General features: G+C 40.2%; 1 protein-coding gene across 1 annotated transcript in view; it reads left to right on the top strand.

The window, feature by feature from the left end:
- The window catches only part of LOC115048784 (multivesicular body subunit 12B-like), a 41,805-nt gene that overhangs the window by 14,169 nt on the left and 928 nt on the right, over window positions 1-26,708 (top strand). Inside the window, exons 6-10 of the mRNA XM_029510536.1 lie at window positions 323-381; window positions 11,062-11,117; window positions 11,535-11,594; window positions 15,348-15,990; window positions 16,373-16,508. Of these exons, the coding sequence (XP_029366396.1) occupies window positions 323-381; window positions 11,062-11,117; window positions 11,535-11,594; window positions 15,348-15,395 (223 nt within the window). The 3' untranslated portion in view covers window positions 15,396-15,990; window positions 16,373-16,508. The remainder of the gene's footprint in view (window positions 1-322; window positions 382-11,061; window positions 11,118-11,534; window positions 11,595-15,347; window positions 15,991-16,372; window positions 16,509-26,708) is intronic.

Genomic DNA, 26,708 nt, shown 5'->3' with positions numbered 1-26,708 from the left:
CCCCCCACCGCCTCTCCCTCCCTCCCCCCGTTAAAGGTCTGTTTGAGCCCCTGGGCAGCTGCGGCACAGTTTAACTTTTACCATATTTCTCTTCAGCCTGTTATTTCATTGCAGTGTTTTGCCTTTAGACAGATCAGACAGCCTTTTCCATACCTTAGTGCAAAAGAAATTTCCTTGTATTATATTTTAATGTCTGAGGCATATGTCTTGGATCTCAAGTGTCACTGTCAAATGCAGTCTTCATTCATTTTGAGTGTTTTTAACATTGTCAATAAAATGGTATTGATCATGACTGAACATGTTACTCCTCTGCTGCCAGCAGGAGGAACACAGGCAGGCCAGATTATGAGCAGCAGAGCAGTGGGAGCTACACCATGACAGGTACGCATCCTCACACTTTAAATGTATGCAAGTCAACACCGTTTTTGATAACCACTATAGATAATCAGAGGAATTCAGTTGTTTATCCAGGAAATAATTGTTTTTTGTTTTTGTTTTGTTTTTTTTTTATTGCAGATCCTAATTTAAAAAGAAGCTTAAAAGTTCAATACTTATGTTTCCTATTTTTCATTTCATATCTGTGCAAAGAGTTTAGTCTCCACGCTAACTTAAAAATGCTTCCCTAGTACTTGATCTGCAAATGCTCTGCAGCTAGCTCTTCTAATTGATGGATGCTGCACAGAGCTTCGCTTATCTGAGCAAACGTGACCTACCAAAAGAGCTCTGCATTACACTCAAGAGAACATTTAACAGCTGTCAAAGATGATCCATCACATGCCATACTTACATATGTAATGTGCATGCACTGGACGAATTCTCTTCTCTTTATCAAGGAGAAACCCGACTACAGTACAATGCTCCATGACTAAAACAGCAGAAAAACTAATTCGTTTGGAAGCAGAGCTTAGCTATGACAAACCACAGAGTCAGAGTCGGCTGAAATGCTCTCGTCTCAAAGAGCGTGTGATCCACATGAGGTGAATGAGGCAGGCAGGTTTTTTATCCAGCTGGAGAGAGACACCATGTGGTGAGGATTCCTCCTGCTGCTCCAACAGAGGCACACCCAGGCTATGGCCACATTACACCCAGCAAGTCAAGTGTTCAAGAATTGCTTGAATATACAAATTGATGTGGAGCATTCCTGAATATAGAAATTATTTTTAAACTTAAGTCTGTAACCAAATCCAAAATTGCCCAATGTTAAGAAAGGAACAAAACTAAAAAACTATTTATAAATCATAGTGTTGGCATGACAGTCCTGTTATAAGTTAGTCAAGACAAGTGTGCAAAGTGTGGCCCTGAAGGAGCAGACATTAACACACAGCTCAATGGTTTGTGGCATTTGGTGTGTGATTTCTCCTCTGGGATGGGCTTTGAGTGACAGTGAAGAACATGCACATACTGTACAGCGTGCTGCCAGCAGTCATCATTTATGCCCAGAAAGCTGTCCTTTGCAGGTGCACACGCTCCCTCTTTCTTCTACCTTTATGTGTCCCTTCATGAGATTGGAAAGAGAAGAGGATAATGTAGTTAGCCTGAGATGTTTCTCTCTTTATTGCTTAAGACTGTGTACTCGTCAGCCTTACAGCATCACACTGTGAATGTGAGAGAACGCAACTTCCCTTCATTAACAATGTGATAGCCTGCAGACCAAGTGTGAGGTCGTAGCTGACAGCCTATTTGTGTTAATTGTTAGCAGTGGTGGTAGCACTGGTGTGTGTAGGCACCTGGGTGTGTGCGCGTGTGTGCGCGCACGTGTTTGTGTGTGTGTGTGGGCTGACAGCTGGCCAGGTTCGAGTTGGTCTAAAACCATGTGCGCTCTGTCAGGGTAGTGCAGGCGCCTTCTTTAGGATTGATGAATTGCCTGCTTTCTTGATTAAACCCTCCGTCACTTCCCAACAAAACAAAAAACCCCAACGCCAAAAAAAAAAAAAAAAAAAAGAGCGAGTTGAGGGGAGGACAGGTAACATGTCTGGAAAATCTGTCATCTGCAGTCACATCATGTACATATGTGATGTGCAGGTGCTTTGACATTTATTACGAGAATATTAAAAACTAACTCACATTTACTTTGCAGCCCTCTTTGATTTGACAGTTCAAGCTCATTTGAAAAGTTATCAAGTTTTCACAGCAGCTTCAACCTTTTGCTTTCCTTTATCAGCAATTCTTTGGTCCATGCAAAGTCCCTTTGTCAATTAAGTCTATTATTCATACACTGACAAGAAAGCATGATATTTTAAAGGTAGTTAAACTTATTAGTTAAACTCTCATTTATGAGATATGTCTAAAAAAAAATGTTTGATTAAAAAATAAATGTTGCCGTGCTAGAGAAAAAGACCAGACTAGAGAAACTAGAAGATAAACCTATGTGACATTGTCTTTTTCATAGCTGTCTCGATATTACCTACACAGCAACATATAGTATTCAGCAGACATCCACCTGATAAAAAGGTAAACGTAATAAAAAGTAATGCATTTACATATCTATCGCATTAATCAAAAATAAATCCTGACATTGGCCCTGATCTAACGTAATATGGAGAGCAATTATTTCCCTATCCATTAGAGGAACTTCAATTAACAGACACTAGACAGTTCATCCTTTAGAGGAGGAGGAGAAAAATAGGAGGTTCAAAATTAACTTGGGTTTGCAAAATATCTTGGCAGGGTGACAGTGATTTTTGATTTTCAGGAAACAATATTAGAATTCTTATTAAACTATGTGCATCTGCTTTTAATTTGCTGCAAATAATTGGAAAATGCAATGGAGCTTTCCAATTAAAGCTCCACTTTATGCTGTTTAATAATACCCTCATAATATTATAGCTTATGAAATGACAGGTGAGTTGGTGTATGAATAAAACATAAAGCCCTGTAATAAGAGACAGAAAAAAAAAAAAAAAAAAAAAAAAAAAACGAGACAGTTGTTGGGGGGCTTTTAAATGCTCGACATAATTTGCATATATTAATCTCCTCTTTTCAGCCTTATCAAGTATTCCACTGTATTTGAAGTTAAAATAGTCATGACAGGCAGGGGTACGCTTCGTTTTTCCAAGGATTTATTACTTGTATAATTCTGGATCTTTAATAAGCCAATATGACTGATCCTCTGAGTTCTGTGGAATTTGGTTAATTGTTCCAGATGGTGCTCACTGATTATGCAAAATTACTTTCTTTTCTCCTCTTTTCCCCCAACTACACCATTTCTTGATTGACTAACATGGAGAAAAAAGATTATTTTTGGCGCAGCACTTTCATTAAGAGGGTTCTCATCAGGTTTCAAACAAAAGTTCCATCTTATCTCCCTATGTAGTTCTGGGCAAGGCTGCACAGAGGGAGGAGATCAGCGGGCTCTTATCTCAATCCGTGATGGATCTCAACTGCTTCTCCACCGCTGGGGTTATATTTTAGAATAACACAATTCTTTAGGCTGTGGGATTAAAAAACACGACCTCTGGATAGTGACACAAAAGTTATTATTAGTGTACGCTGTTCTGTTCTTTCTCTTTTCTAAACTCTTTCTCTCCCCAAGATTGATGAAATTACTAGGCAGCAGGGTTGGTCCCACACTCGCAGCTCAGGCTCCATCCACAACTCGCTAACATTCTGTTTTGCATCAGCTAAACTGAGCTGAATGAATCATTTATGGAAGTGTTATGGGGGAGGTATGGGCAGATTTACTGCCGAGCTTTTACTTTGGATGGAATGGGATTTCTATGAAACCAATCTTGATGTCTGAAGTAATGCCAAAGTTTACATCAAGACATGAAAGGAACGCTCTTAAAACCCACGATTTGCTTCTTAATTCCCCTGGTCAGCAAAAGGCGAAACAGAGACTGAGAGGTTCAGCCCAATACACCTAATGTAATATATATATATATGTGTGTGTGTGTGTGTCCTTAAACTGTTTACCACTCAAAGCAACTAATGATGTAAAGCTCTGCTAAATTATATTTTAGTGCTTGTAAATTACTCAGTGTTTAATTTGCATGAATTTAGCAATTAGTGCATTTTCTGTATGGACATAGCAGCATAGTATCAGTGGCTGGGAATGGATACTGTAGAAGTGAATTAAAAAAATCACACCACCATGCTGGGAGGAAAATTCTTAAGAGCAACTGTGGAAAAAAAGTTAAAAAATTTCTGAAAAGAGTCGGGAGAATTATCGTAATTGTTGTAAGGGGAAATAAAGTCAGAGGTGTCTGGGCAGAGCATGTATGTAATTCTTTGAATCTGGTCCGTTTGTTAGCAGAAATTATTGAGGAAGTAATCCTTACATTTGCCATATTGTGATCCTGAAAAAAAAAAAAAAGCTACCTGTTTTTTCCAAAAACATTTGGAATAATTTTGGCTGTGGAGTTGCGAATATCATTTGAAAACGCTGATATATGTCTGAAGTGAATCCAGTGATGACCACAGTGAACTGTGTTGAAATAAAGTCTTTTATTTTGTATAGTCTGTGAATAAGCCCCTAGTCAAGAAGCTCTTTTACACTCTAACAGGTAAAACACTCTCGAGAGAAAATCCTTTTGGAATTCATCCAGTCAAAAATTCAATTTGACTTTACATGTTCGATCCCAGTGTGATGGTGCCATTAAGTATTTGGGAATTAATCCTGTATAAATCCTAATGGAATTTTTGACTGCAGCCTGGAGGCCCTCTGGCATTTTTGGACCTTTTATTACAGTCAAATAAGGGGCTTTACAAGGCTTTGCATTTGCAGGCCGGACTGGACTCTCGTGTCTCATCCCTCATTGCTTTCTATCCATCCCTGAGATAGAAGCAGTGCTCCATTAGTTTCAGTGTCCAGACGTGGACAGCCTCAATGGATGGGCCTGTCACGGCTCCCTCATTTGCCCCATGTACAGCAGGGTTTGTTATCACACATCTAATTAGAACTTGATAAAAAATATTTCACAAAAATCCAGTCATTAAATATAGTTTAAGGAGATTTATGGTCAAATATGCCTTAAAGATCTTTTAATGGCTCTGCTGACTTGTTAAGTTTGCAATTAATGATCTTCTAATACATACTGTGGTGTGATTTAGAAAGCACAATGAGATTCTGGGAATGAAGTCGTTCTGGAAAAGGGCATCTGGGGCTCCCAGAAGCTCTATTAAATAGTTCTTCTCAGACTGGTTTGCTTAGAGCCATAAAGTCTGCTGTGAAAAAGTTCAAACTCATCAGCATCTTTACATAGATGTGGCCATTTTTATGTTAGGGTGCAAGGAGCAGTGCCTGATTATGGGGTTGTTGCTTTGTCATTTCATAATAGTCAATTAGTGTGTAAAGAAAAGTCCACTGCTCCTCTGCAGTGGTATATACAGTACATTGTTTAACACTTTTATTTAAGCAATGGGAAATATCTCTTTTCAAAGTGCAAAGCGAAACTAATAAGCAAATGCAGATGTATGAAACTGTAAGTGCATAATACTAATAACAGTTCCCTGTTTCATCAGGAGACTAATGGTGTCCTTATTAGCATAATTAATGACAAATGGCGGTGCAGCATTGGTGGATTGGTTCTAGGGGATGATAAATTGGTGGATGCCCAGGTTAGTGGCTGCCAAGGAGGCCTCTTTGGCTGTCATCCCTCCTGCTTCCGCTCTGGCACAGTTCATTACTCACCGTGTGAGATGCCACTTTACATTGCCTGGTACTGTGAGCATGGAGAACTTAATAATGCCACCCACAACCACATAGAGCCTGCTGTTTTACCCACAGTCCAGAGGGCAAGTAGCTCAGCAAGGGCTAGGGGTTGTGGGGGAGCAGGGCAACATGGGAATCATCTCCTGCAGCTGTACTGATCAAAACAGATCACGCGTCAGTCCCTACTTCAGGGGAACCGGGGCCATATGACCCAGTCTCCTGTGCTGGTGAGTGTTTCTTGTTAGGATTTCTGGGGCTCGCCACATCCCTTGCATCATTATGGGTTAGTTTGCCCACAGAACCGCTAATTAAGAGGGGATTTGTGTAATTGTGCCTTCTGCTGTGTCCCATCCGGCACATGCAATTTACTGTCAGCCCTCTGCCAGCTTTTACACTTGTCCAGAGAGGCGTACCCCATTTATATACACATTCTGCTGCACATTTACCAGCAGCCACAGCTGGGGATCAATGCCAGTGCCATGGAAATGTCTTAAAAGACACTGTGCTGCTGATTAAAGTCTGATTGTCCATTTAATTTCATGAGCACTCAATAGCCAGCAAGCAGAAAGGGCTCTTCCAGTATTTCTACATTACTGCCTGCTTCAAAAAACAACTATAAAACCAGACTTATCATGCCAAACCATTCTGTTCCTTTACATTAAATAGCCTACATCATGCATTCAAAATGAGCTAACATAAATATACGTGTATTGGAGACATTATTGTACATGTACACTCCTCCTCAGAGTAATCGGTGTTATGCAGAGGTGTTTGTGGCCAACTCACTGTAGGTGTTACTGGCTCTGCCCACTTTCTGGAAGACTGATGGACCAGCGCCCAACTGGGACTGCCGCCTGGCTCCCTACCCACAACCAGATTTCAAGGACTGCTTGTCACAGATGGAAAAGTAAGTGGGTCATTCTACATAAGCTTGCCATTTTACATTTCTGTGGTAGCAAAATATATATATAATAATAATAATATTGGTTTAACTCTAAAATAACACCTCTTTTCCCTGTAATTTAAAAAGAAAAAAAAATCACCACAGGATCTCATGTTGATGATCTCACTATTGTATTATCCATTGAAAAGGTTCAGCACTATGTAACAGGTCGCTTTATAGACCGACTTTTACTATAAAGGCCATCCAGAATAACTATTATTTAGACACAACTATTTTGGATGAAGTATTGAGCAAAGCTGAAGATAGTAAAATCCTTTTTTTTTTTTAGCCCAAATTTAGTTTTATAATAATTTCTGTTGAGAACAAAAGGCAAGCTTGTGTCAAATGATTCAGCTTCTTTCCACTCACTCTGTTTTGCATCCACACTTTCTGAGTGTTAAACCCAGCCAGTAGTATGTAGCTATAATAGCATGCTTTGGATGTCTTTGCATACTGCTCTTGCTATTAAGAGCCATTTAAATTTGTTTACATTCCAAACATTTGGCTGGAGTGTAATTAATATTTCAATATAAAATAACTGATTTGCTGTCAGGAGAATTGTAGCAGAAGCTTGCGCGCACTACAGTGAGACAGGGAAAACAAGTTGCAAACAGCCGGCAGAAAAAAACAAAAATAGATCATCAAAAACTCTCAACATCATTTCAGCGCATGATCTATTTTAGTATAAATGTTATTCGAATTTCAGAATGTTAATTGACTCCCCAGTAAACATCTAAATAATTCAAAAGTTACACTTCCACTTTTGCAAGTAAGATTTTTAATACATTGAAAAGTTTTTTTTTTTTTTTTTTCACACATCTGTCTAGAGGGTTTGAAAAAATGGGAAAAAGTTAAAAGAAAAAGAATGGGTTTCATAGAGCCATAGTCATTAAAAGAATCTGAAAATAGCAACTTGCTATCATCTGTTCTCATAGCACGGGTCAGGAGCTCTGACACCTCCAAAATTCCTCCTGTCAGGGTAGGGGGCCATTTGTATTCTCTCTCATTAGGCAATTTGACTAATGACCTGCCGCGGCTGCAGAGCTACTGAGGGACCCAGAGCCTCGCGCCCTCTCTCTTGCAGCAGCCTGAACACACACCCTCTATTGGAATGGCACAGATGGCATGCCCGGACGACAAAATAAACTACAATATGTCTCCGAGATGCTGTCAGGCCTGGGCACTATTTCTCATGTCAGAGTCGGGCTAAGGGCTGTGAGTGGGCATAGGGGGTCCTCCTCCAGCTCTCTGTTCATCTACTCACCATTATCTGCAGAGGTGACAGAGAGCGGGGTCTGCAACTAGAATAGCATCTCCATGGTCTGCATAAAGAATCCACCTCAAATTGAGAGTCACACACCGACAGGAAAGGTATTGCAATGTCTAGCCAGGGTAGACATCGAGAAAAGTCAACATCCAGTTGTTTGGAATATGAAATATAGTGTGTTCCCGATAAAGCTTGAACCCATTTTAAGCAGCTCTAATTAACAATTATTTTTTTATTGTTTTATAATACTAAAAAGTTGAAATCAGATCAATCATCAGTTAAAAGCCTTTAATAGATGCTTACTCTCTCTCACAGATTTTTTGCCCTAGCTGTGACTTCCTCACTTAATTCAGGTGCGAGACAGATTCACCCAAGTAATCATATTAGACAGAGATCAATGCCATTCTGCTGAATTAGTGAAGTGTAAAATAAAAGTTCATCAACATTCCCAAAGTGTTACTCTCGAGTTGTGGTTCAGGTAATATGGGGTATGCTCGATCACCCATGCATATTTTTCCATCAGTCAGTGTCGGAGTACAACTCGGTCTGCTTTATGCGTATGTATGTGTGTGTGTGTGTGTGTGTGTTTGTTCGCCTGTGTGCATGGCCATGTCTGCTAGAGCCCTGGAAATGCAATGTATGGCGCTGTTGAAGTCCTAGGTGACAGTGCATCCAACAATGGAAGAGTGAGGGATTAGTGCTCAGCCCAGCGTACGAGGGAGCCCTTCCCGCCCTGAAACAGCCATTCATCTGTGCCCAGGGGCTGGAGATGACAATGCAGCCATTGCTCATCGCACCTGACGGAGCCATTAATAAGGCAATGATCCACAAGGGGCCTGTGCTGACTCCGTTCTTTACACTACAATCACTCAAGCCACAGGGTCCTCCTTACTTAACGCCACCTCCGCACTCACCGCCGGCATCATCATCACCATCATCATCTCATCATCACCAGCATAGTCATTGTACCAAAATTCCTGCCAAATGGTTTCGTATTGACTGCTCTCATACATTCCAAATGCCAAATAACTGCCCAATTCTCCACACTGCAGTACACTCATGAGTTAATGGACTGTAGCCTGCCCATTTGAGAGGCTAGAACATGCTTCATCTTGGGGATTCCTGGTCAGAAGATTGGATTTACATTATTTTTGCCCTTTGCACCTTCAGATTTCTCCACAGTACACCATTCATTCCTTAACGCCAAGTCATCTCCTGTGCCTCTCCATTTGTCTGGATGTAAGATAGCTTCTCTAGTATAGATGGTGGAGGAATACAAAGTGAGATCTGGTTTTAAATGTAATCCTTGAGCAATAAAGAAACTCTCTGGCCTTCAACTCTGTGCATTCATCTATCCATGCCATGCAGATCCATCAGCGGCTACAATCTCAGCTTTCCATAGGTGGCTGTTGATTAAAATGTATACTTCCTTCCTGCCTTTCCTGGTGTAGGCGCTCCCTGCGACACAGAGGTGTACGCTTAATTCACTTGCATGTATGAGGTTGGACTAACTACTGTATTTAGCTGATCACCTTACTTTCCCTGTTTTTCCAAATAGCGACACATCCAACATCTACGCTGAGGTGGTTGTCATGCAGCCACTTTTGTGTTCGGGTGAAAAGGAGTGAGGGCCAAACCTTTCACTTATTTATTTATTTTGTTTTCTCCAAGCTTGTGCTTTTTTTTTTTTTTTTTTTTTTTTAACTGGGTTGGTATTTTTCCACTAAGTATATCAAAGGCAACTGGATGTTTTTGGTGATTTGGTGATCCTCACTGAGCCACACTGAGGTGGACATTAGTGGTCTTGAGTGAACTATCTACTCTTTGGAAAACACACTCAGGTCCACTGCATTTATTAAACCATTTTGCCTTGTTGGAATGTTTTCAGAGCAAAATCGAAAATGTTAACATAACGAACAAAGTAAACAAATAGGCTTAGCCTAAACCTTTTAGCATTTTTAATTGTGAGGGTGTTAGCATGCTCATCTTAGCATTTAGCCTAAAGCACGATGGACCTCTGTGAGCTCTTGTTTTTATAACAATTTTACTTTGGGAGATGACTGGAAGCAAAGAAACTCAATAAGTTTTTCTGTGGACATGAGGGTGAGGATCATGCTTTGATTACAAAGATCACATTGTACTACACTTGTGTGGAAATTGCCAAACCGTGGATGAAGGTAAGATCCAAGAGACGAAAAGCAAAGTCGCGTAGGTGTCAAAGTGAGTGATACTTTAGAAGTTTATACTTTTAAATATTGTCGTGGACAGGAAAGACTAAAAGGAGTGTCAGGTCCAAAATGATGACTCATGAACAGCTTCAGCTTACATTTATGAGTTCCTTTTCCTGTGCCAGCAGCCTGATGGACTGTGGGTAAAAGAACACCAGTTGGAAGCTTGGCCTTTTGATATTTGGGGGCTCTTGTCAAAGCCAGCGGCAGCAGAAGTTTTGTGCTTCCAGATTTAGGACTTTTATAATGAAGCTGAGCAGCTGCAGTGTTCCCTTCAGTCTGGAAACGAGAGGTTTTGTGTCCCTTGTCACCCTGTGTTAATTTGGGCCCTAATGTATTTTATAAACAAAGGGCTGCTCTCTAGCCTGACAGTCATGACACCTTGATTCCAGTGCAGGATGCAAGCAGTACGGGGTTACACCATTAATAATCAACTGGCAGCCATCACACCATTTTAACCACGATCATTATGATAAAGGGCATACACTTAATTACAGGCCTGCTTAATTATAGCTCTGTTGAAGCTCGTTTGTTTGGTCAAATGCTAATTATACCACCACGCTCTTGGCAAGTCCTCATTTCAATCCACTTTTTGCCGGCTGAACAGTGTGGCTTATTTTCATGCAAATTTGATATCTGGTGAATGTTTTGTCTCTCTTCTTTCCACTTTTCTGTGCCTAGTGTGAGTGTGTCTTTGTTTCGGAGGTGAACATCTCTCAGACAAGACAGAATCGGGAATAATCAAGAGTAATTAAACTGGAAGAGGGTTGGAAAAGGGCTGGGTTTGAGGAGAGAGTGGAGGTGCTCAAATACAGTGAGAATTAAAAAGCCTTTCATCTCCTCTCCATAGATGGAAGGAGGGGAGCTGTCTGGGGGGGGGTGACTGGAGAGGCTGATAGCTTTGCTGTTTTATAATCCCACATTTACAATAAAAGTCAGACCATAAACTTTGTTTTTTCTTATGTTTTTGCAGCTCTGGACAATGTGCCCTTTGTGATCTCTCAGAAGTTTTTCAACAAACCCAACAAGGTAAAGACTTTCTGAGGAGCAAGTGACAAAATGCTAAATAATTTACTAATTTTGAATATCAGAGTGGTGGTGACTGTACTACTTCCTTCATTTCTTTTGCTTTCCATTCTTATAATTTCTTTTCCTTTTCTTTGCATTTGTTTTCATTTTTCCTTTCCTTTCTTTTTCTTTTCCTTTCCTTTCCTCCAGACTGAGTGATGAATGCATGCAGTCATGCAGAGCTGGCTCAATGTAGTCCATTTGGCTTGCTGGCGGCGGTTGTCACTATAGCCCCGTTTGTATTGACACAGAGAGGGAGAGGATTAAAGATTTTAAGCATGCTTACTTAGCCATGAGCCTAACCGCCATGTTTCTTGTGTGTGTTTTTTTCCCCCTCCTTCTTCTTCTCCCTCCTCCTCTCCCTGCTTTTGATTTCAGATGCAGCAAGTCAATTTAATGGGCATTACGATCAAATCCCTGGCAGAGATCGAGGAGGAAGTGAGTAGAGGCTGCAACGCTCGGCTGCCGCTGACGCTGCTGGCCCAGAATGCAAAGCAAACGGTCTTGGGGTTGTAATTAAGTGTCTGAGACAGCAAGGCCCTGTTGGCTCCACTAAGCCCCAATTGAATAAAAGCATGGCCAGGCTCGGCTTCGTCTTAAAAGCTTCGTCTCCTGTTCCTAAACACTTGACTTTTATCCCCCAATTCTTCCCTCACACAGCTCAATCTAGCGTCTCACACTGTGAGAGGAGCTTTTCTGGTCAGATTCTCCAAGTTTTACTTTTTTAAGTTTCCAATCGGCTTCATCTTGAACAGTAAAAAATGAAGATGAAACATTGTAGTATGTGAGCATTAGTAGGAGGAAAATCATCTGTGTGCAGCTTCTTCTTCTTTGGAGCCAGTGTGTTTGTGAGAGCAAGTGAAAGAAAGTCAGTGTGTGTGCTGTATGTGCGTGTGCATGTGTGTGTGTGCTTTAAAGAGAGTGACAACCCCCCTTCTCTCTCATTAGCACAGTATCTTGGTATCAGAACTGCCAGGAAGTGACAGACCACTGTAAAAGAACAGGTGCTGTTGGGTTTGAGATGTGTTACAGAGCAAACACTCCCTCATCAAACTGGGTGTCTGTTCTGCACTCTGCCTCTGTCTTCTGTCACATACTATCCAAATCACACAGTCGCCATCTTGTCATATGGTCATCTGAATGAAGCTCATTGTCAGCGCAGGTATTAATGGTGTGTATGTGTCTGTGTATGTGTGTCCAGGGTGGAGACAGGCTGGCTGCTCGTTCTATATGCTCTTGTCTTTTTTTTTTTTCTTTCTTTTTTTTTCTTTTTTTTCCCTCCTTCCTCTCCCTCTCCTCCTTCCTTTCTTCTCAGAGTGTGATTAGCAGGAGGACACATGGTGAGCTGAGCTGGGGAAGGGAAGGGAAGGGCATGAGAAATCATTAATTACAGCCGCGCTGGAGCTGATGAAGTAAATGTGAGATAGTGTAACACACAGGATTTAGTGAAGTGGACGACAGCACAAGATTAATGGTGGGGCCAGGCTGATGAGGATGAAGTCACAGCTTAGCTTGATAATTAGTTTCCAAGTGGAAACATCCCTCACCATTGTGTTATTTTTACTTCTCTCCCCTTATTATTATCCCACGATGATATCTACAGAACAAGAGCTGGAAATACAGTTGGTAATATTCTCACAAAACATGTCCGTAGTACAAAATGTTTTATTTCTATTGTTGTACTTGTTTTTCTCTGTCTGCCTTACACTATAAATTTAACGTCTATGTTTTCTCTCTCAGAGCTTCTGTTAAAGTGGCTCATGAACAAAACAAGTCACAATATTGAGGTTCAAAATAGGCTGTTCTTAGCATGAAACTGTATGCCAGCTTTCTAAATGCTGCTGGGTGAAATTCTTCCTCTGTTGTCCAGGAGAGGTCACTGTCCATGCTTGATGTGTTGGTCCCCCCCGCCTCTTCTTCAGAGACTCATGGCGTGGTGCTTTGGGCAAAGACTCTTAATTGCTTCGTTTCTAAACCCATTCAAATATATAGATTCATGAAAGAGATGTGCTTTCTAGAGTTATACATATGCACATGTAATTGAGGAAAACTGTTGTAATCACAGCCACAGTTGTAGATAAGACCATTTCCTAACAGGCATCACTTAAGCCATGTCTCAGATGATGTTGGTTCCAGCAATTAGGCATTCTTTTCATTTCCCAAATGACTCGCAAAACTTGCGGATATTATAATTGCTTTTAGCCACGCATATCTAATTTGTGTCTTTTTAAGTGTTAATTAGTAAGCGATTTAAAGTGACATCTTTATGTAGTTTGCTCTGCTGAAAAATGTTGTTGGCAGCTGGCTAATGATTTGCAGAGGGAGTATGCTAGGGTGGAAAGAAGACTGTATGCACACATGACAAGATTTTCATTAACACCTATGTATGATTGGTTCTCAGTGTTTGTTGGGCGTTTTCTGTGTGCCTGCGCCCAAATGTGCTTGTGCAGGGGTGTGTGCATGTGTTGTGAATGTATGGTGGGACAGTGGCATACAGGTGTATGTGAGAGGTGTGAGGGAGAGCTCCAAATAGAGGTGGAATTAATGAAGACAACATGTCACATATTTTTGGCAGTGGAGCAGGGACAGGAAATGAAGCTCGGCTCGTCTGTGTGACTGCCGCCCATGTTCCAGTGTGTCACTGTCCTGTCAGCCTGTGTGTAAAACTGGCAGACATTGATACATGCTCTCCCTGATAACACCCCATTCCCCCATCCATCATCCACACACACACACACACACATATATACACACATGCACACAAGATTATTTATTTACTGTGCCAGATGTTGAGACTGAATTTTAGTGTGGTGGGGGGGGGCCTGAATTTCTTCGCACCTAGCAGGCTTCTGATATGTGACAGGTTTTGGGTAACTTGCAGCTTCCCCTTCGAGTAGATGAAAATCGGGAGGAAGGTGGTATTTTGATGGAGAGAACCTGCTTTCAGCCATTGTGGTTCTGTGGCTTCAGTTAGACATTTGGAAACTTATTTCAGTGATCATACAGCATCACCTAGTGCTGTGTAGCAGTATTGCAACTATGTAACTTTGCAATGGGAACAATGCTTAATGTCGCTATCAACTAGTGTACCTGCACCTAAAAAATTATTTATTTTTTTTTTAAACAGTTTGACCCTGTTTTCTCAGAATGTGTTTTTCCTTAAACTACACTACACTCTGCACTAAGAATTGCACTTCTGTTGATCATTTCTTAATAGTTTCAATGGAGAAAATACATTTTGGACAAATGCAAGCCTTTTTTTTATTTGTTTTTGGGGACACAGGTTCAGACTTTTTCTTTGGGTAGAAATATGTTTGACTACCTCAGGTAAAACTATCTGATGATACCAAATAACATATGCCCCTCTGATGCATTCTTTTCCCCCAAACGTCACAGCTGCATTCCTCATTGTGTAGAACTCGTGGAATTTTTAATTGTATTTTGAACATTAGCTAACTTGAGGAGATTTGAGATTTCGGCTGACCTAAAAATCAACTGACTGTAAGGAAGTGCCGCATTTTTGCTATCAAATTAACAAAGCATAAATATATATTATTTATATTGTTTTGCAAAAGCTATGCATATAATCTTATCTAATTTTTGGATTTGAGCCAACGTAGAACAAAATAGGTTTCTGGCACCAAAACTATAAATATCTGGAGGGCAAGGGGTACCAATTTTTTTTTTTTTTTTTTCAAAAGAAAAAAGTTAATATGAGGATTTATGTAGTCAGCTTTTAGATATGTTCTTGTTCCCATGCTCTATTTTATAATGCCAAAAGCCCTCTTGCCTTTCAAAGAGTCATAACCTGGAAACCCCACAGGGGGGCAGTGTTTCTTCATATTTTCTTCAGCCCAGAGGCCACAGAAGCATTCTGCTCTATGGTCAATTTAATGCCTGTGGCCTCCAAATGAATGAATATTATTAAACAGATAAGTTTTAAATCTATGGATCATTTGCTATCAGCATTGAGTAAATAACTAACTTTAATTATTAATGTATGAGTCTGGAATTTACTGCAGCATTTCTTACAAAGGCAATGCAAATCATTTAGTGTGCTTTGGGATTAATCATTTAATACTGCAGTTTATTTATTCATGCAGTTTGGTGTAGTTTTTTTTTCTGCAAGACCACATGTTTTCAATCATCAGTACTTCCTGCTCATCTTCTTTTTTTTTCTTCTTTCTACAGTTTCACTACAACTTCAGCACAGAGAAAAGCATTGGTTTATCACTTTAATCCCAGCCCTCTCAAGATGTTGGAGACACAAGGACTGGAAATATACAGATGGACAAACTGCATCATTTATATAGTGAACTAATGATAAAGAATTAGGATAGAACACATATGCATGTGATTTAATTTTAGACATAAGTTTGTATTTTAATTCTATGTAAATAATTAATTTTTATATATTTTGCTAATATTCAACTTCAAACATTAAATTGATTTTGTTGGGGGGGTTCCCTCAACTTAATTATCTAGCATGTGTCTTTTCTAAATTCAAAAGAATTGTTTACAGTTGCATCATGCTCAGAATAAACCGATTAAATGGTAATAGTATGTTGGCTGTGACTCACATTTTGCTCGTCAGAATAACAGGACTGTGCTGTCAGGGAGTGAGAGGACAACAGGGAACAGAGAAGCAGCCTCATCACACACACAGACAGGCCCCCTCTGAAGTTCATTTTCCAGCCGAAGCACCTTTCCATCACAAAGTTTGTCAAGAGCAGCGTGCAGCAAGAGTGAGTGGTGCTTTGAGACACGGGTGCCTTTTACCTTGGATGCCCACCCACGTCAGCTGTGACACCTTTACTGAGTCAGACAACAACACGTAAGCTTCAGCTCTGTAATCTGCAGCTTTGGCGAGTATGATGTTGCTAAACACTAATTTTCTGAATATCCAAAAAACCCAAGTATATGATCTGTTTAACAAACTAACAATGACTTACTGCTACTTCACTGCCACATTCAGAAGAATTTACACTTGGATGCCAAGAATCACCATCCTCTCACTCCCGCTCACATGTCATCTGCAGCTAATTAAATTGTCAGAATCCATTTGCACATTTTTCCAGGTGTAATTAGTATCAGAAACTCATTAATGGATTAATGTCCCTCTTGTTAATTAGACTTTCCTGCTAAGTTTGTGAACTTATGCATTCTGCTAACACTGCAGGTATTCTCCTTTTCCTAATGGCTTCTGGTATTCACAGGTGTTTAATGAAGCATACAGCAGATGACAACCCTCGCCGAGCATTTGCGTTAACTCCTCTGTTCTGCTGCGGAAATCAGAGCGACGGTCTGAGGAATCCTCTGCAGAGGGAACAGCTTTCATGCTCCTTCATGAAGGTGACACTCATGTCAGTGATGCCCTAGAGCGCAGTGACAGAATCCAACAGCCCTCCTCCCTTCTTGGCTTGAAGTGCATATAAACAGTTCGCCATATGTATCCACACTATCCACATTCTACAATTACTCATTTTACTAATATACAGTATGTAACAAAAAATGTAAAAGTTTTACTGCTTAATGCTAATTCCTTTACCCAAAAGATTTATTTAGTTAGTTAATTAGTTTTGTGATTTTAGATGTATTCTATCAGGTAAATTTGATTTATCCTACACTTATTGATAGTAACCAATCCAATAAATAGACCAAAACAAGCCGGCACATCCTACTTAACGAGTACTGACTAAGTGATTTAGTATATTATATTCCTGCATACCATAGACCTCCACTCTTGTCCAAAAATAGTGACTGACTCAACATTCACACCTCCTTTTTAAATACTCATGAAAGCAAAAAGTATAAATCTTCAGCTGAAACCAGACAGATTGCAGCAAATGCATTGTTCAGCCTTGTTTAAGATTTTCCAAAACAGGAGTTTTATCAGCCTTTTAACAAAATTACAAGTGTGTACTGCTGTTCTGTTTTAAAATGTTTACTTCCTAACCATGACAAAATGTGATTGGTGGCTGAGAGCCCAAGAAAAGTAGGGAACCTACAAAGTATTGACATTCAAACAACCCTTGATGCATTGCTGCTTTTGGTCTTTTCATTTGAGGTGTTGGATAATAAATAAAATCTAGCAGTCTTATCCTTGTCATTACAGTCAGGCATTGCTGCAGCAACCTGAGTCTGACATTAGCTCTGCAGGTCAGATGTAAGAGCTTAGAGTGAAACTGATCATTAGTCGGGTGTTTGTGTTGATGGCGAGTGAAGCAGCATAGCCAGACTCTTTCGATGGGCAGAGAGCAATCTCACTCTCAGAACCACAACTCCTCATGAGCCCTGCCCAGTATCACCCATCAAAAGTCTGCCTCACATGGTTTCAGTTTTCCTTTTACTCCACTTTATGATATGAAAATTTAGATTTTCAAAGACCTCATTTTAAAATTACAATGGTTACAACTTTTTTTGAACTGTGGCAGTTTAACTGATATTGGAATAGCTGGAGGCTATTGTCTCTGAGCCTTTCACATATGGTGAATCTGTTTTAAGGCATCTCTTCAACTCTCTCACTATCTCTAACTGACCAGGCCCACATTAGGCTCCTCAGTCACTGCTGCTGCGTTGCTCAGAAGATTTGGCTCCGCTGAAGTTGAGCTAATCTGCAGAGCAGCACATCAAAGCCCCACCCTCTGTGAGACTGCCAGATGTCCCGTGGTCATTTTTAAACTCACACCCTGGCGCATGACACGGAGCAGTGTGTAAGCATGTAGACAGAGGTGGATGGGCCGCTTGGAAATTGGAAAAGGAAGCCTGTATTTATGAGGTGGTTTGAGGTGCTGTGTTAAGACGGGCTTAGCCTGCCACTCTCCCTCTGACAGTCCTGTTTCCCCCTGTGCTGGGGTGACCAGAGACAGAGAGGTGAAGGAGTGAAGGCAGGAGGCCTGTCAAAGCAGGTCCTGACCAGAGCTGGACCCATGGTGAACAGACTCACAGGCAGGTGGTGCAGCAAATCACACGAGCAGAAAAAGAAAAGGCACATTTAATGTCCACTGGACTTGTGCTTTCATAACAAGAAAAGTGAAGTTGTGATTCCTAATGTCATGCCTGGGGGCTAGTGCATGCTGGGATATGTTCAGTGCTCCGTGATCTTAGAGGGGAAAAACCTTTAAGAAAAATGGATGAATAAGTAAGTGCTATATTTAAGACATAGATTGGAGGCAGTGAAACACTAATTTACCACTTACCTCCAACAGCCTCTAGTCTCTTCACCCCGTGTTGACATCATCAAAAGTTGGAGTGCCCCACTGAGACTTCAAGCGAGAGGTTAGACGTGTGGTCGGCACCGCCACCTTAACAAGCCCCTGGACTGCAATCTGGGGGGAGCAGCCCATCAAATCTGTCTCTCCATACTTCAGCTAGAAGTAAGATGAGTGATCTCCCAGAGCAGAGATCACCCCTCCCTCCCTCCCCAACACAGCGGCTTGCCTCCCCTCCCTCTCAGCCATAGCGGCCAGCGCATATGAGTCAAATTATTGTAATTGAGCAGGGATGGAGTCGGGTGTGAGGTGATTTCTCTCTTCATCCTCTCTCTCTCTCTCTCTCTCTCTCTCTTTCAGATATTTCTGCACGTACTGTGAAATGACCAGCAAGCATCTTCCCCCTCACTCACTCCCTCACTCCCTCCCTCACTCCCTCCCTCACTCCTTCCCTCACTCCCTCCCTCACTCCTTCCAACACTGCCCTTAACACAGAAATCAATTAACTCCTTTTAAGTCAGATCAAAGGCCCAATACACCATTCAGGTCTCTGCATAACCTGTGGGACAATTAACTCTCCCTTTGTTAGCAGCCAGGCTGGACAGATGATGGGAGGCTGCTGCCACTGTGCACATTCATGTGAAGTCGTTGTAAACAACAGGAAGTGATTGGGCCAAATTCAGACATGCACCCCCCTAATTAACCAGTCAGTTATTCATCAGTACATCAGGGTGAAGGTTTTCAGTCATCTGCTGAGGACGTCATGACAAAAGGAAAATCGACCATGAGGCCACTGAAACCAGACATGTAAAAGAACCCCACACCCCTCCTCTACATATAGAATGAAAGTGGAGGCAAACCGTTCCGTTTTACGCTTCTTTGTGGTCATTTTGACTCTTTATGGTTTTTTGTGTGTCTTTGTAGTCACTTTGCATCTCTTCATAGTTGTTTATTTTTTTATATCTTTTGTAGTTGTTTTCAGTCTGTTTACAGTGGTTTTGTGTCTCTTATTGGCCATTATGGTCTGGGCTGCGTCAGTGCTTTGAGCCTGGGCTTGTGCCCACAGTAGGCCTGTCCAATAATCCTTACAGACATGATGGTAGCACAACATGCGAGTGTGACATCAAACTGATCCGCCACAGGGGAGCGAGTGGAACTTTCGTCCACAGACAGGTGCACTGACCCTGTCCACCCCTGAAGGTGCCACTTGCATTTTATTGGACATTTATGGCCGGCCAGCATTTTTTAACAACCACCTGGATGCAATAAAGGTCCAGCTCCTGAGCTCTGGCTGCCCAAAGGATTTCCCAGCAGCTCCCATGGGACCTCTGGCTAGTTAAGATGTTTATTAAGCTGAAAGTGGTCCAGTGGGAAAACACAGCACTTCATAGAGATTCAGGCCAGCAGTTTTCTTGTTAGTCGGAGCGCTCCCCAGAGGATTGGTTTTCTTTTCCTTTCAATCCTCAGAGGGAGGACAGGGTCAGTTCACAGGGCACAGGGTTGACCAACTGGTAACTAGGCACATGAACCCCGGAAGGAAAATATCTCAAAACTATCAAGGTCAATCTGGAGTGATTCCCACAGTTGCATAAAACATATACAAGCAAATTCAGCCAAAGAGATACACACCGTAGTTAGCTGCAACCTAAAACAGTGCAGCCACGGAAGGAAGTAGATTGTTTTCCAGAAAGTATTTATGGACACAGCCACAACAGTAAAAATACAGAAAGTGCATTTCAGTGGTTGCAGATATCTGTAAAAGTTGTTTCAACGCCTCTTTGCACTTTTAAAACTACTCATTCTATGAATATAAATTGCAAATGGCTGTGAATAGTATATTTTGAATTGAATTCACCACTGAAGTTCTCCATTATACTCTTAGTTCTGCTTGCTGTTTGACAGATCTTGACCTCACTAAGCTCTGCTGGACCTCTAGTTCAAAGCCTTGGTTTTTAGCCTCAGGCACTCACTCAGGCCCTAATAACTTCAGTTAGCCTGTTAGCCTGTGTTTTGCTTCCTAAATGTTTATCAGCTGTACTTAAGACCAATTGTAGAATAGTAAAGCTGCAATGGCATCTCCCCTTCCCAGCTACTTTTTTTTATACCTCATTTAATGTTGAACTTTCTTTGGGCCAGACTGCTGAGCCTGCGTTGAGCACATTGTGAACTTAGCAGCACATGCAGCCGGTGATGGGTTTTTAGTGTTCTCTGCCTAATGTTCAGGACAGATTAGAAATGTTCGCCTGTGACAGATGCTGTCTAGATCTTCACTACCAGATCCACCCAGCTGCAAAACATCTGGTGGATTTCTACCTTTTTCTCTGAAGTGCAGCCTATTAATGACACACTCATACATGTGCACATACACTGAAAAAACACATCCAACATCTTTGATTGAGGCAGCGAAGAAAAGAAATCACAAGTATGCAGATGGTTGATTATAAAGATATTTTTATTACCACTGGCCCCCGGAAGCTGATCTTCTTTTTTTCAATTATTGCAGTGATTCATTCGTCTTTCAATTTTCCCTATCATTTGTGCACAACATGTGATGCCTGTATCACTGCTGGTACTAGGTTCGACTTATTTCTCCAGATATGCGTTTGCCACAAAAACAAAGCCCTTCAATTCCAGCTCTGTAGCAGCGCCAGCATCTATGTATAAGTATTTAGACTATCTTTCACTACTTCAGCCGCAAAGTCTGCGAGTACATGCAAGTTAGTCAGCAGACACAGAATTTATACATTCCACATGAGGAGCGGGTAGAGAAGGCCTTTGCTTGTTGTTAATGGCACACATCCTAAAATTATGCTCCTGGTCTCCCGCAGCTCAAACATTTTTTCGTCAGAGGAAACATTATTTTTGTGGAGACAAATCCAGTGGATAACATGATCATCTGATGAAAGGTGCTGCAAATCTTTCCTGAGCTGTGACACTTTTGCTAATGATGAAAACGGTCATGTAACAACAAATGACCTGTATCCCACTGTGGCATGAAAATATCATTTTGGTTGTCTGATAGCTGCATGAGCCAAAGTTTTTCAAAGTTTGTGTAAGAATCTTCTCAGCGGACGAGTCATTGTTTTGTTTTTGTAACTTGTCTACTCAGCACCTCTGTGTGGGAGATTGAATAGTCCTTGTTGGAAAGAGATTTAAGATTCTTGCGCCGATCATCACTTAGACAAAGCCACTTATACACATGGGTCTGTGTCTCATGGAGATCATTCCAGTCCATGGTTTAATTTTATTTAAAAGAACCACGCTGTAAAGTTGTTCCTCATGTGCCTGAACAGCTTAGGCTCTCATGAAGACTTGTTTGTCCTTGACTTGTGTGTGAAATAAAGGAGAACAGAAAGAGAAATTCCCACATCACAGAAAAAAAGCATTTGTTATTGCTTGGTTTCATAATGTATCATCTAATCCCGTCTGTGATCCAACTTTGAACAGCTTTTTAAAATGTTTTGAAGAAACACAGCACTGAAGAAATGTGATTATTAGGCTTTTGCAAAACATTTGATCTATTTATGTTTTTGTTTTTTGTTTTTTTTAATCACAATATGCCCATAACAGAATGAAGTAGAACCTCATTAAATTTACATTTCTATGTTTGGGATTTTTCCACAGAAAAAAAATCTTGATTGAAATAAACTAACCAGTACTTTATAAAGAGAGGGAACATGTTTTGTTTTTCTCAATTGTGCAAAAAAAACCAAAAAAAAAAACCAAAAAAAAAAAAAAACAGAAATTAACGAATTATACATAGTTTTGTTTGAATATCCACTAATATGTAAAGCAGCTTGTCATAGCAGTTATCTATTTCTCCCAAAATGTAACAAATGTGAAAAGTCATTGCAATTTCTTGTTGGAAATAATATTCCTAATATTGTTAGAAATAATAACAATAATTATTATCATTAATAGGAGTAGTAGTAGTATTAAAGAAAAAACATTTCAAACCAACACATGAAAAAAAAACTGAAATGAAGTCAAAATATAAACTGTCAGAGAACATATTACAAACTTCAGTAATATACACAATGAAAATAGCTCTTTACATATATATTTATGAAGACAACTATTTAATACATCTGTAGAATTTTTATCAGCACAGCAGCACAGGCACATCAGAAACAGAAATAGTGGAATTTGTGTTTCTATTATTGTTTTACACAGCACAAACAGGACAAAAGGACAGATTTCACTCATTAATATACAAAAGCTTCTTTGTAAATGTTTCAGTGAGTATTTAAAATAGTGCCATCATATAATTTTGTCTCAATCATAATCAATTTAGAAAAGAGGCAACTTTTATGTATTTATTTTATTTTTTTTTTATGAAGTAAAAATGAAGACTTTGTATTTAAGACCATCCAGCTCTGTGTACCTCAGTGGTTTGACAGCCCATAGCAACTCCAAAGAATATATTAACAATGTTATCTTATTAATATAGCCTTAGAGCACACAATGATGGTTCATTGAACTATTTTATATTGAGGTGAATAGTTTTTAATTTGCGAAGAAGTTTTGCAGAGTAACTTGTACTTCCCCCTTTAGTCCAGCAGGGCGCGCTGTTGTAATTTAGATGGTGCTTTTTGGGGCTTTGTGATGTTATCAGCATGCAGCTGTGGGTTGGTAGGTGCTGCAGTCGGGACAGCAGCTGCATTAATCTGACTGCATCATGGACCGCTGTCATTAGATCAACTGCTCCTTCACAATAACAAATGAATCACTGGACGGTTAATATAATGGTGACGCTGATGATTTATGACAAAATGGCAAGAGATTTGAATACGCAGCCAAAATGTATTCTGTGACTTTACTTTTTTGCAAGGTTTTGATTAGATTCTATTTTCTACATAGTGAATAGGATTTTTTGATTTATTGATTTATTGACTTATTTTTTACATACATCACTCTAGAATAATACTCAACAACCAGAGGGCGATAAACTTTAAACAGGAGTGTTTATTTTACATCAGCAGACGTTATATGGGTGGTATTTAGACATTTCATTGTCTCTGCAACCGCGCAATGTGCGCTTTTTATATAATCAAATGATTTGTAGGCCATTTTTACGTTGATTTTAAATTGAAATCTATCAAGCTTTCCCTCTATCTATCCACCTGACCGTCTTTCTTCCTTTCTGTCTGATTATTTACAATTACCTGCATTTTGGTTTTCAATTTTAAATGATTAAGTCCTGCCCGTGTTAGGTGAATTGTGAATTGTGAATTGTAATTGTTGTCTGCAGATATTAATTTGTATTGCTGTATCTGCGTTTGCATTATTGGTCTATCCCTGTTGGAAATGGCTCAGTATTATTAGATCTTAGATAAATGAAATTACAGCTCAATGCGTTAACAAACTTGAGCCTACAAATGCAGGTAAACAGTTTTCAGACTCACATTTCAAACCTCTGTGTCAGCTCGCTGTCACACAGGGCCCTGTCAGGCCATCTGTCAAGAACTCAATAAATTTGTCAGTGAGAAAAAAAAAAGAAAGCTGAATCCAATAAATCATACCATAAACAAATCTACCCGTGGGTTGACAGTGCTGCATTATACTTTGGCGTAATCCTCCGGGAGTTGGGATTATCCTGCAGTATCATATTTTTTGGCTGTCTCGGTAAGGTAAGAAGGACCATGTGGCTCAGGCGGAATAAAAGCAGAAATATGTGAGTGGGAAGAGAGAGAGAGAAAGAGGCTGGGGGGGGGGGAGGTGACGTAAATATCCCCACTGTTTATCTTCCGTGTATCTGAATTTAAATTAGCTCAAATAACATTGTATCGTGTAAATAATGCTTACAAGAATTTACCCCTCAAAAAAAAGTAGAATATCAGATGGACCGATTTGTGAGTCCAAGTAAAAACTTCAAATCAAAGCGAGTTGTTAGATGCAGTCCATCCAGGGGACCTCGGGCCTGCAGGGCCCTGGGCGAATCTCAGAGCCTATTTGTTATTACAGCGGCGCACTTCCCGTTTGCTTGCTGTGTGAAATCCCATCATAACGATATTCATTCTTTTCAAAGTAGGAAAACATGAAAAGAAAAAAAGAAAACATTAAGACTAAAAAACGAAAGCAATAAAAATAAATAAACACCAAAACAGAGTGAATTAGAGAGGATGCATCTGAAATTCCCGACGTCCAAAGCCTGAATAAGGCTCAGTGTTGATCCGGCCAACGGAACCGTGTTCAGGCTCAAAGAAGAAGAAAAAGATCAAGCCACAATTTATTTTTTCCTGAATTCCTACAAAGTTTCTTTAGGATCAGTCGCGATTCGCTGCTGAACAATGCCAGTCTGTGTTTTTTTTTTATGCTGAAGTGCAGCTCGCCAGCAAACAAGTTAAAGGTGTCTGTTATGTGCGTTTCTATTTTTTTTTCCTCCCTCATTCGAGCTTTTAAAGAAAAGCATCATGGAGGGCTTAGCAACACTCATTAAAAGATCAAAGTGAGTTATCAAAGTCCTCTGGCCCTGCAATTTAGCGAGCCATGATGTCTTTGGTTTGCTGAGTTTCTCCTTTGAGGATGTGAAGTGTTGCCGCTTTCACTGAGGTATTTTATTTAAAATAAAATAATGAAAAATGTTCAGCTCAGACAAACCTGCCGGTTCTGTAAAAGAAATAAATAAATTATGTTACACTGTTACATCATCGCATCACATTTGAATCCGTTGTGTTTTTTACGCTTTAAGTTGATTTTGGTTTGGTTTTCTGTGATTTCGGTCAAACCTTTTTTGGAGTGAAATGAATGCATCATGTGTGCTTTACCGACAGCGTGATGCATGTGTAATTAAAAAAAAAAACTGCCAATATGTTCACTCCAATATTTCAGTTTGATTGACACATTTGTTTCATTTAGATTTAGGTAAGTAATTCAATTTATGAACTGTATTATATTTGGAATCGTTTCTGTTCATTAGTTGGCACTTTTTGAACCTAACATAAATGCGTGATGATGCATTTATTTAAATGCACCCAATCAGATCATCTCTGAACGATCATCGCAGGTATGGTGATGTGTAGATGTTTGTTTTTAACGCATTTTTTCTTCCCAAAATGATCCTTTTTTGGAGGGTGTGGGGGGGTAGTTCTACACTTTACCTCCACCCCAGCATTTACGCACAGTACAATGTATTTTCTTTGTAAAAACAATTTGCTCCTCTCTTTCATTTCTATTCTTCTTAATATGCACTCAGTTACTGTACACTGAGAAAACTAATCGAAATCCCAGCAGACACGCAGTGATCTGGCCTGCAGGAATGTGCATTGCCTTTGGAATGGCCCGTTGTAATAGTCTCTTACCTTTTCCGATGGACGCAACAGTTCTGGTGACTTTACAGTCAATTCTTTAACTTTAGGGGCCTTTTGCTTTCTGTGCTGCACACCTGCTGCAGCTCTTTTCCCTCCCTCGCCTCCTCCGTGAGGGAGGGCTTGTCATGTGCAGGCTCATTAAAAACACCGCGGGCTAAAAGTTGGCGGATTGATTTATTGAATGAATGTTTGATGTCCTTATTCACACGAGTGACCTGGCCAATAACTGCTGAATGAGCGGAGGGGTGGGGGGACGGGGGAGGGGAGGGCAGAGGCGGTGGGCAGGCTTCATATGTTTCTGAAAATGTATTGATTATATTATATTGATAGTGTCCAGCTCATAATGGCGCTCAGTGCTGAGATCATTCAGTATTAGTGTGAGGCGGAGGTAATTGACCCCACGCTGAGAGAAGCGCTGGAAACAGCAGGCAAAAAAAAAAAAAAAAAAAAAAAAGCTCCATGACTGATAGCTATTGTCTTTTAACAAAAACTATAATCATTTGAATATATATGGTGTATTTTTTATGTAGTTTAAACAAGTCTGGTAGTTGCAAAGTTGCAGTGTAAAAAAAAGACAGAAAGATAAGGAAAAGAGGGAAACTGAGAGTGTAAATAAAGTATCCAGTGTGGTGTTCTCTCTCTGATCGGCAGAGGGCAACGCCAACAATCTCTTCTGTGTTTCTCAAACTGGGCTACAGGTCATCGCCTTGATGCTTCACAAAGGACATCAAAACAAAAAGCAGAGGCCACTTTGGACTAAAGTTAGAAACTGAAGCTGTGCGCACACGTTTTTTTTTTACATTATTTTGCATTGAATTCCTTCATATATGTTATGCTCTTTTTTGCTTTATATTTATTTTCTTCTTTATCTTGTGGCAACATTTATAAAATAAATAGTTCATTTTCTCTGCTTATATTTCATGTATTATTATTATGCTTCTTATTTTTTCATTATTATTATTAAAGCTATTTAGATCATTATTATAATTACATAACAGCGTTGTGTTGTCTCCTGTGTTGGAGTCGGTATT

Source organism: Echeneis naucrates, chromosome 9, assembly GCF_900963305.1.
Source record: "Echeneis naucrates chromosome 9, fEcheNa1.1, whole genome shotgun sequence".
Classification (NCBI taxonomy): Eukaryota; Metazoa; Chordata; class Actinopteri; order Carangiformes; family Echeneidae; genus Echeneis; species Echeneis naucrates.
This window is presented reverse-complemented; position numbering and strand designations above follow the sequence as displayed.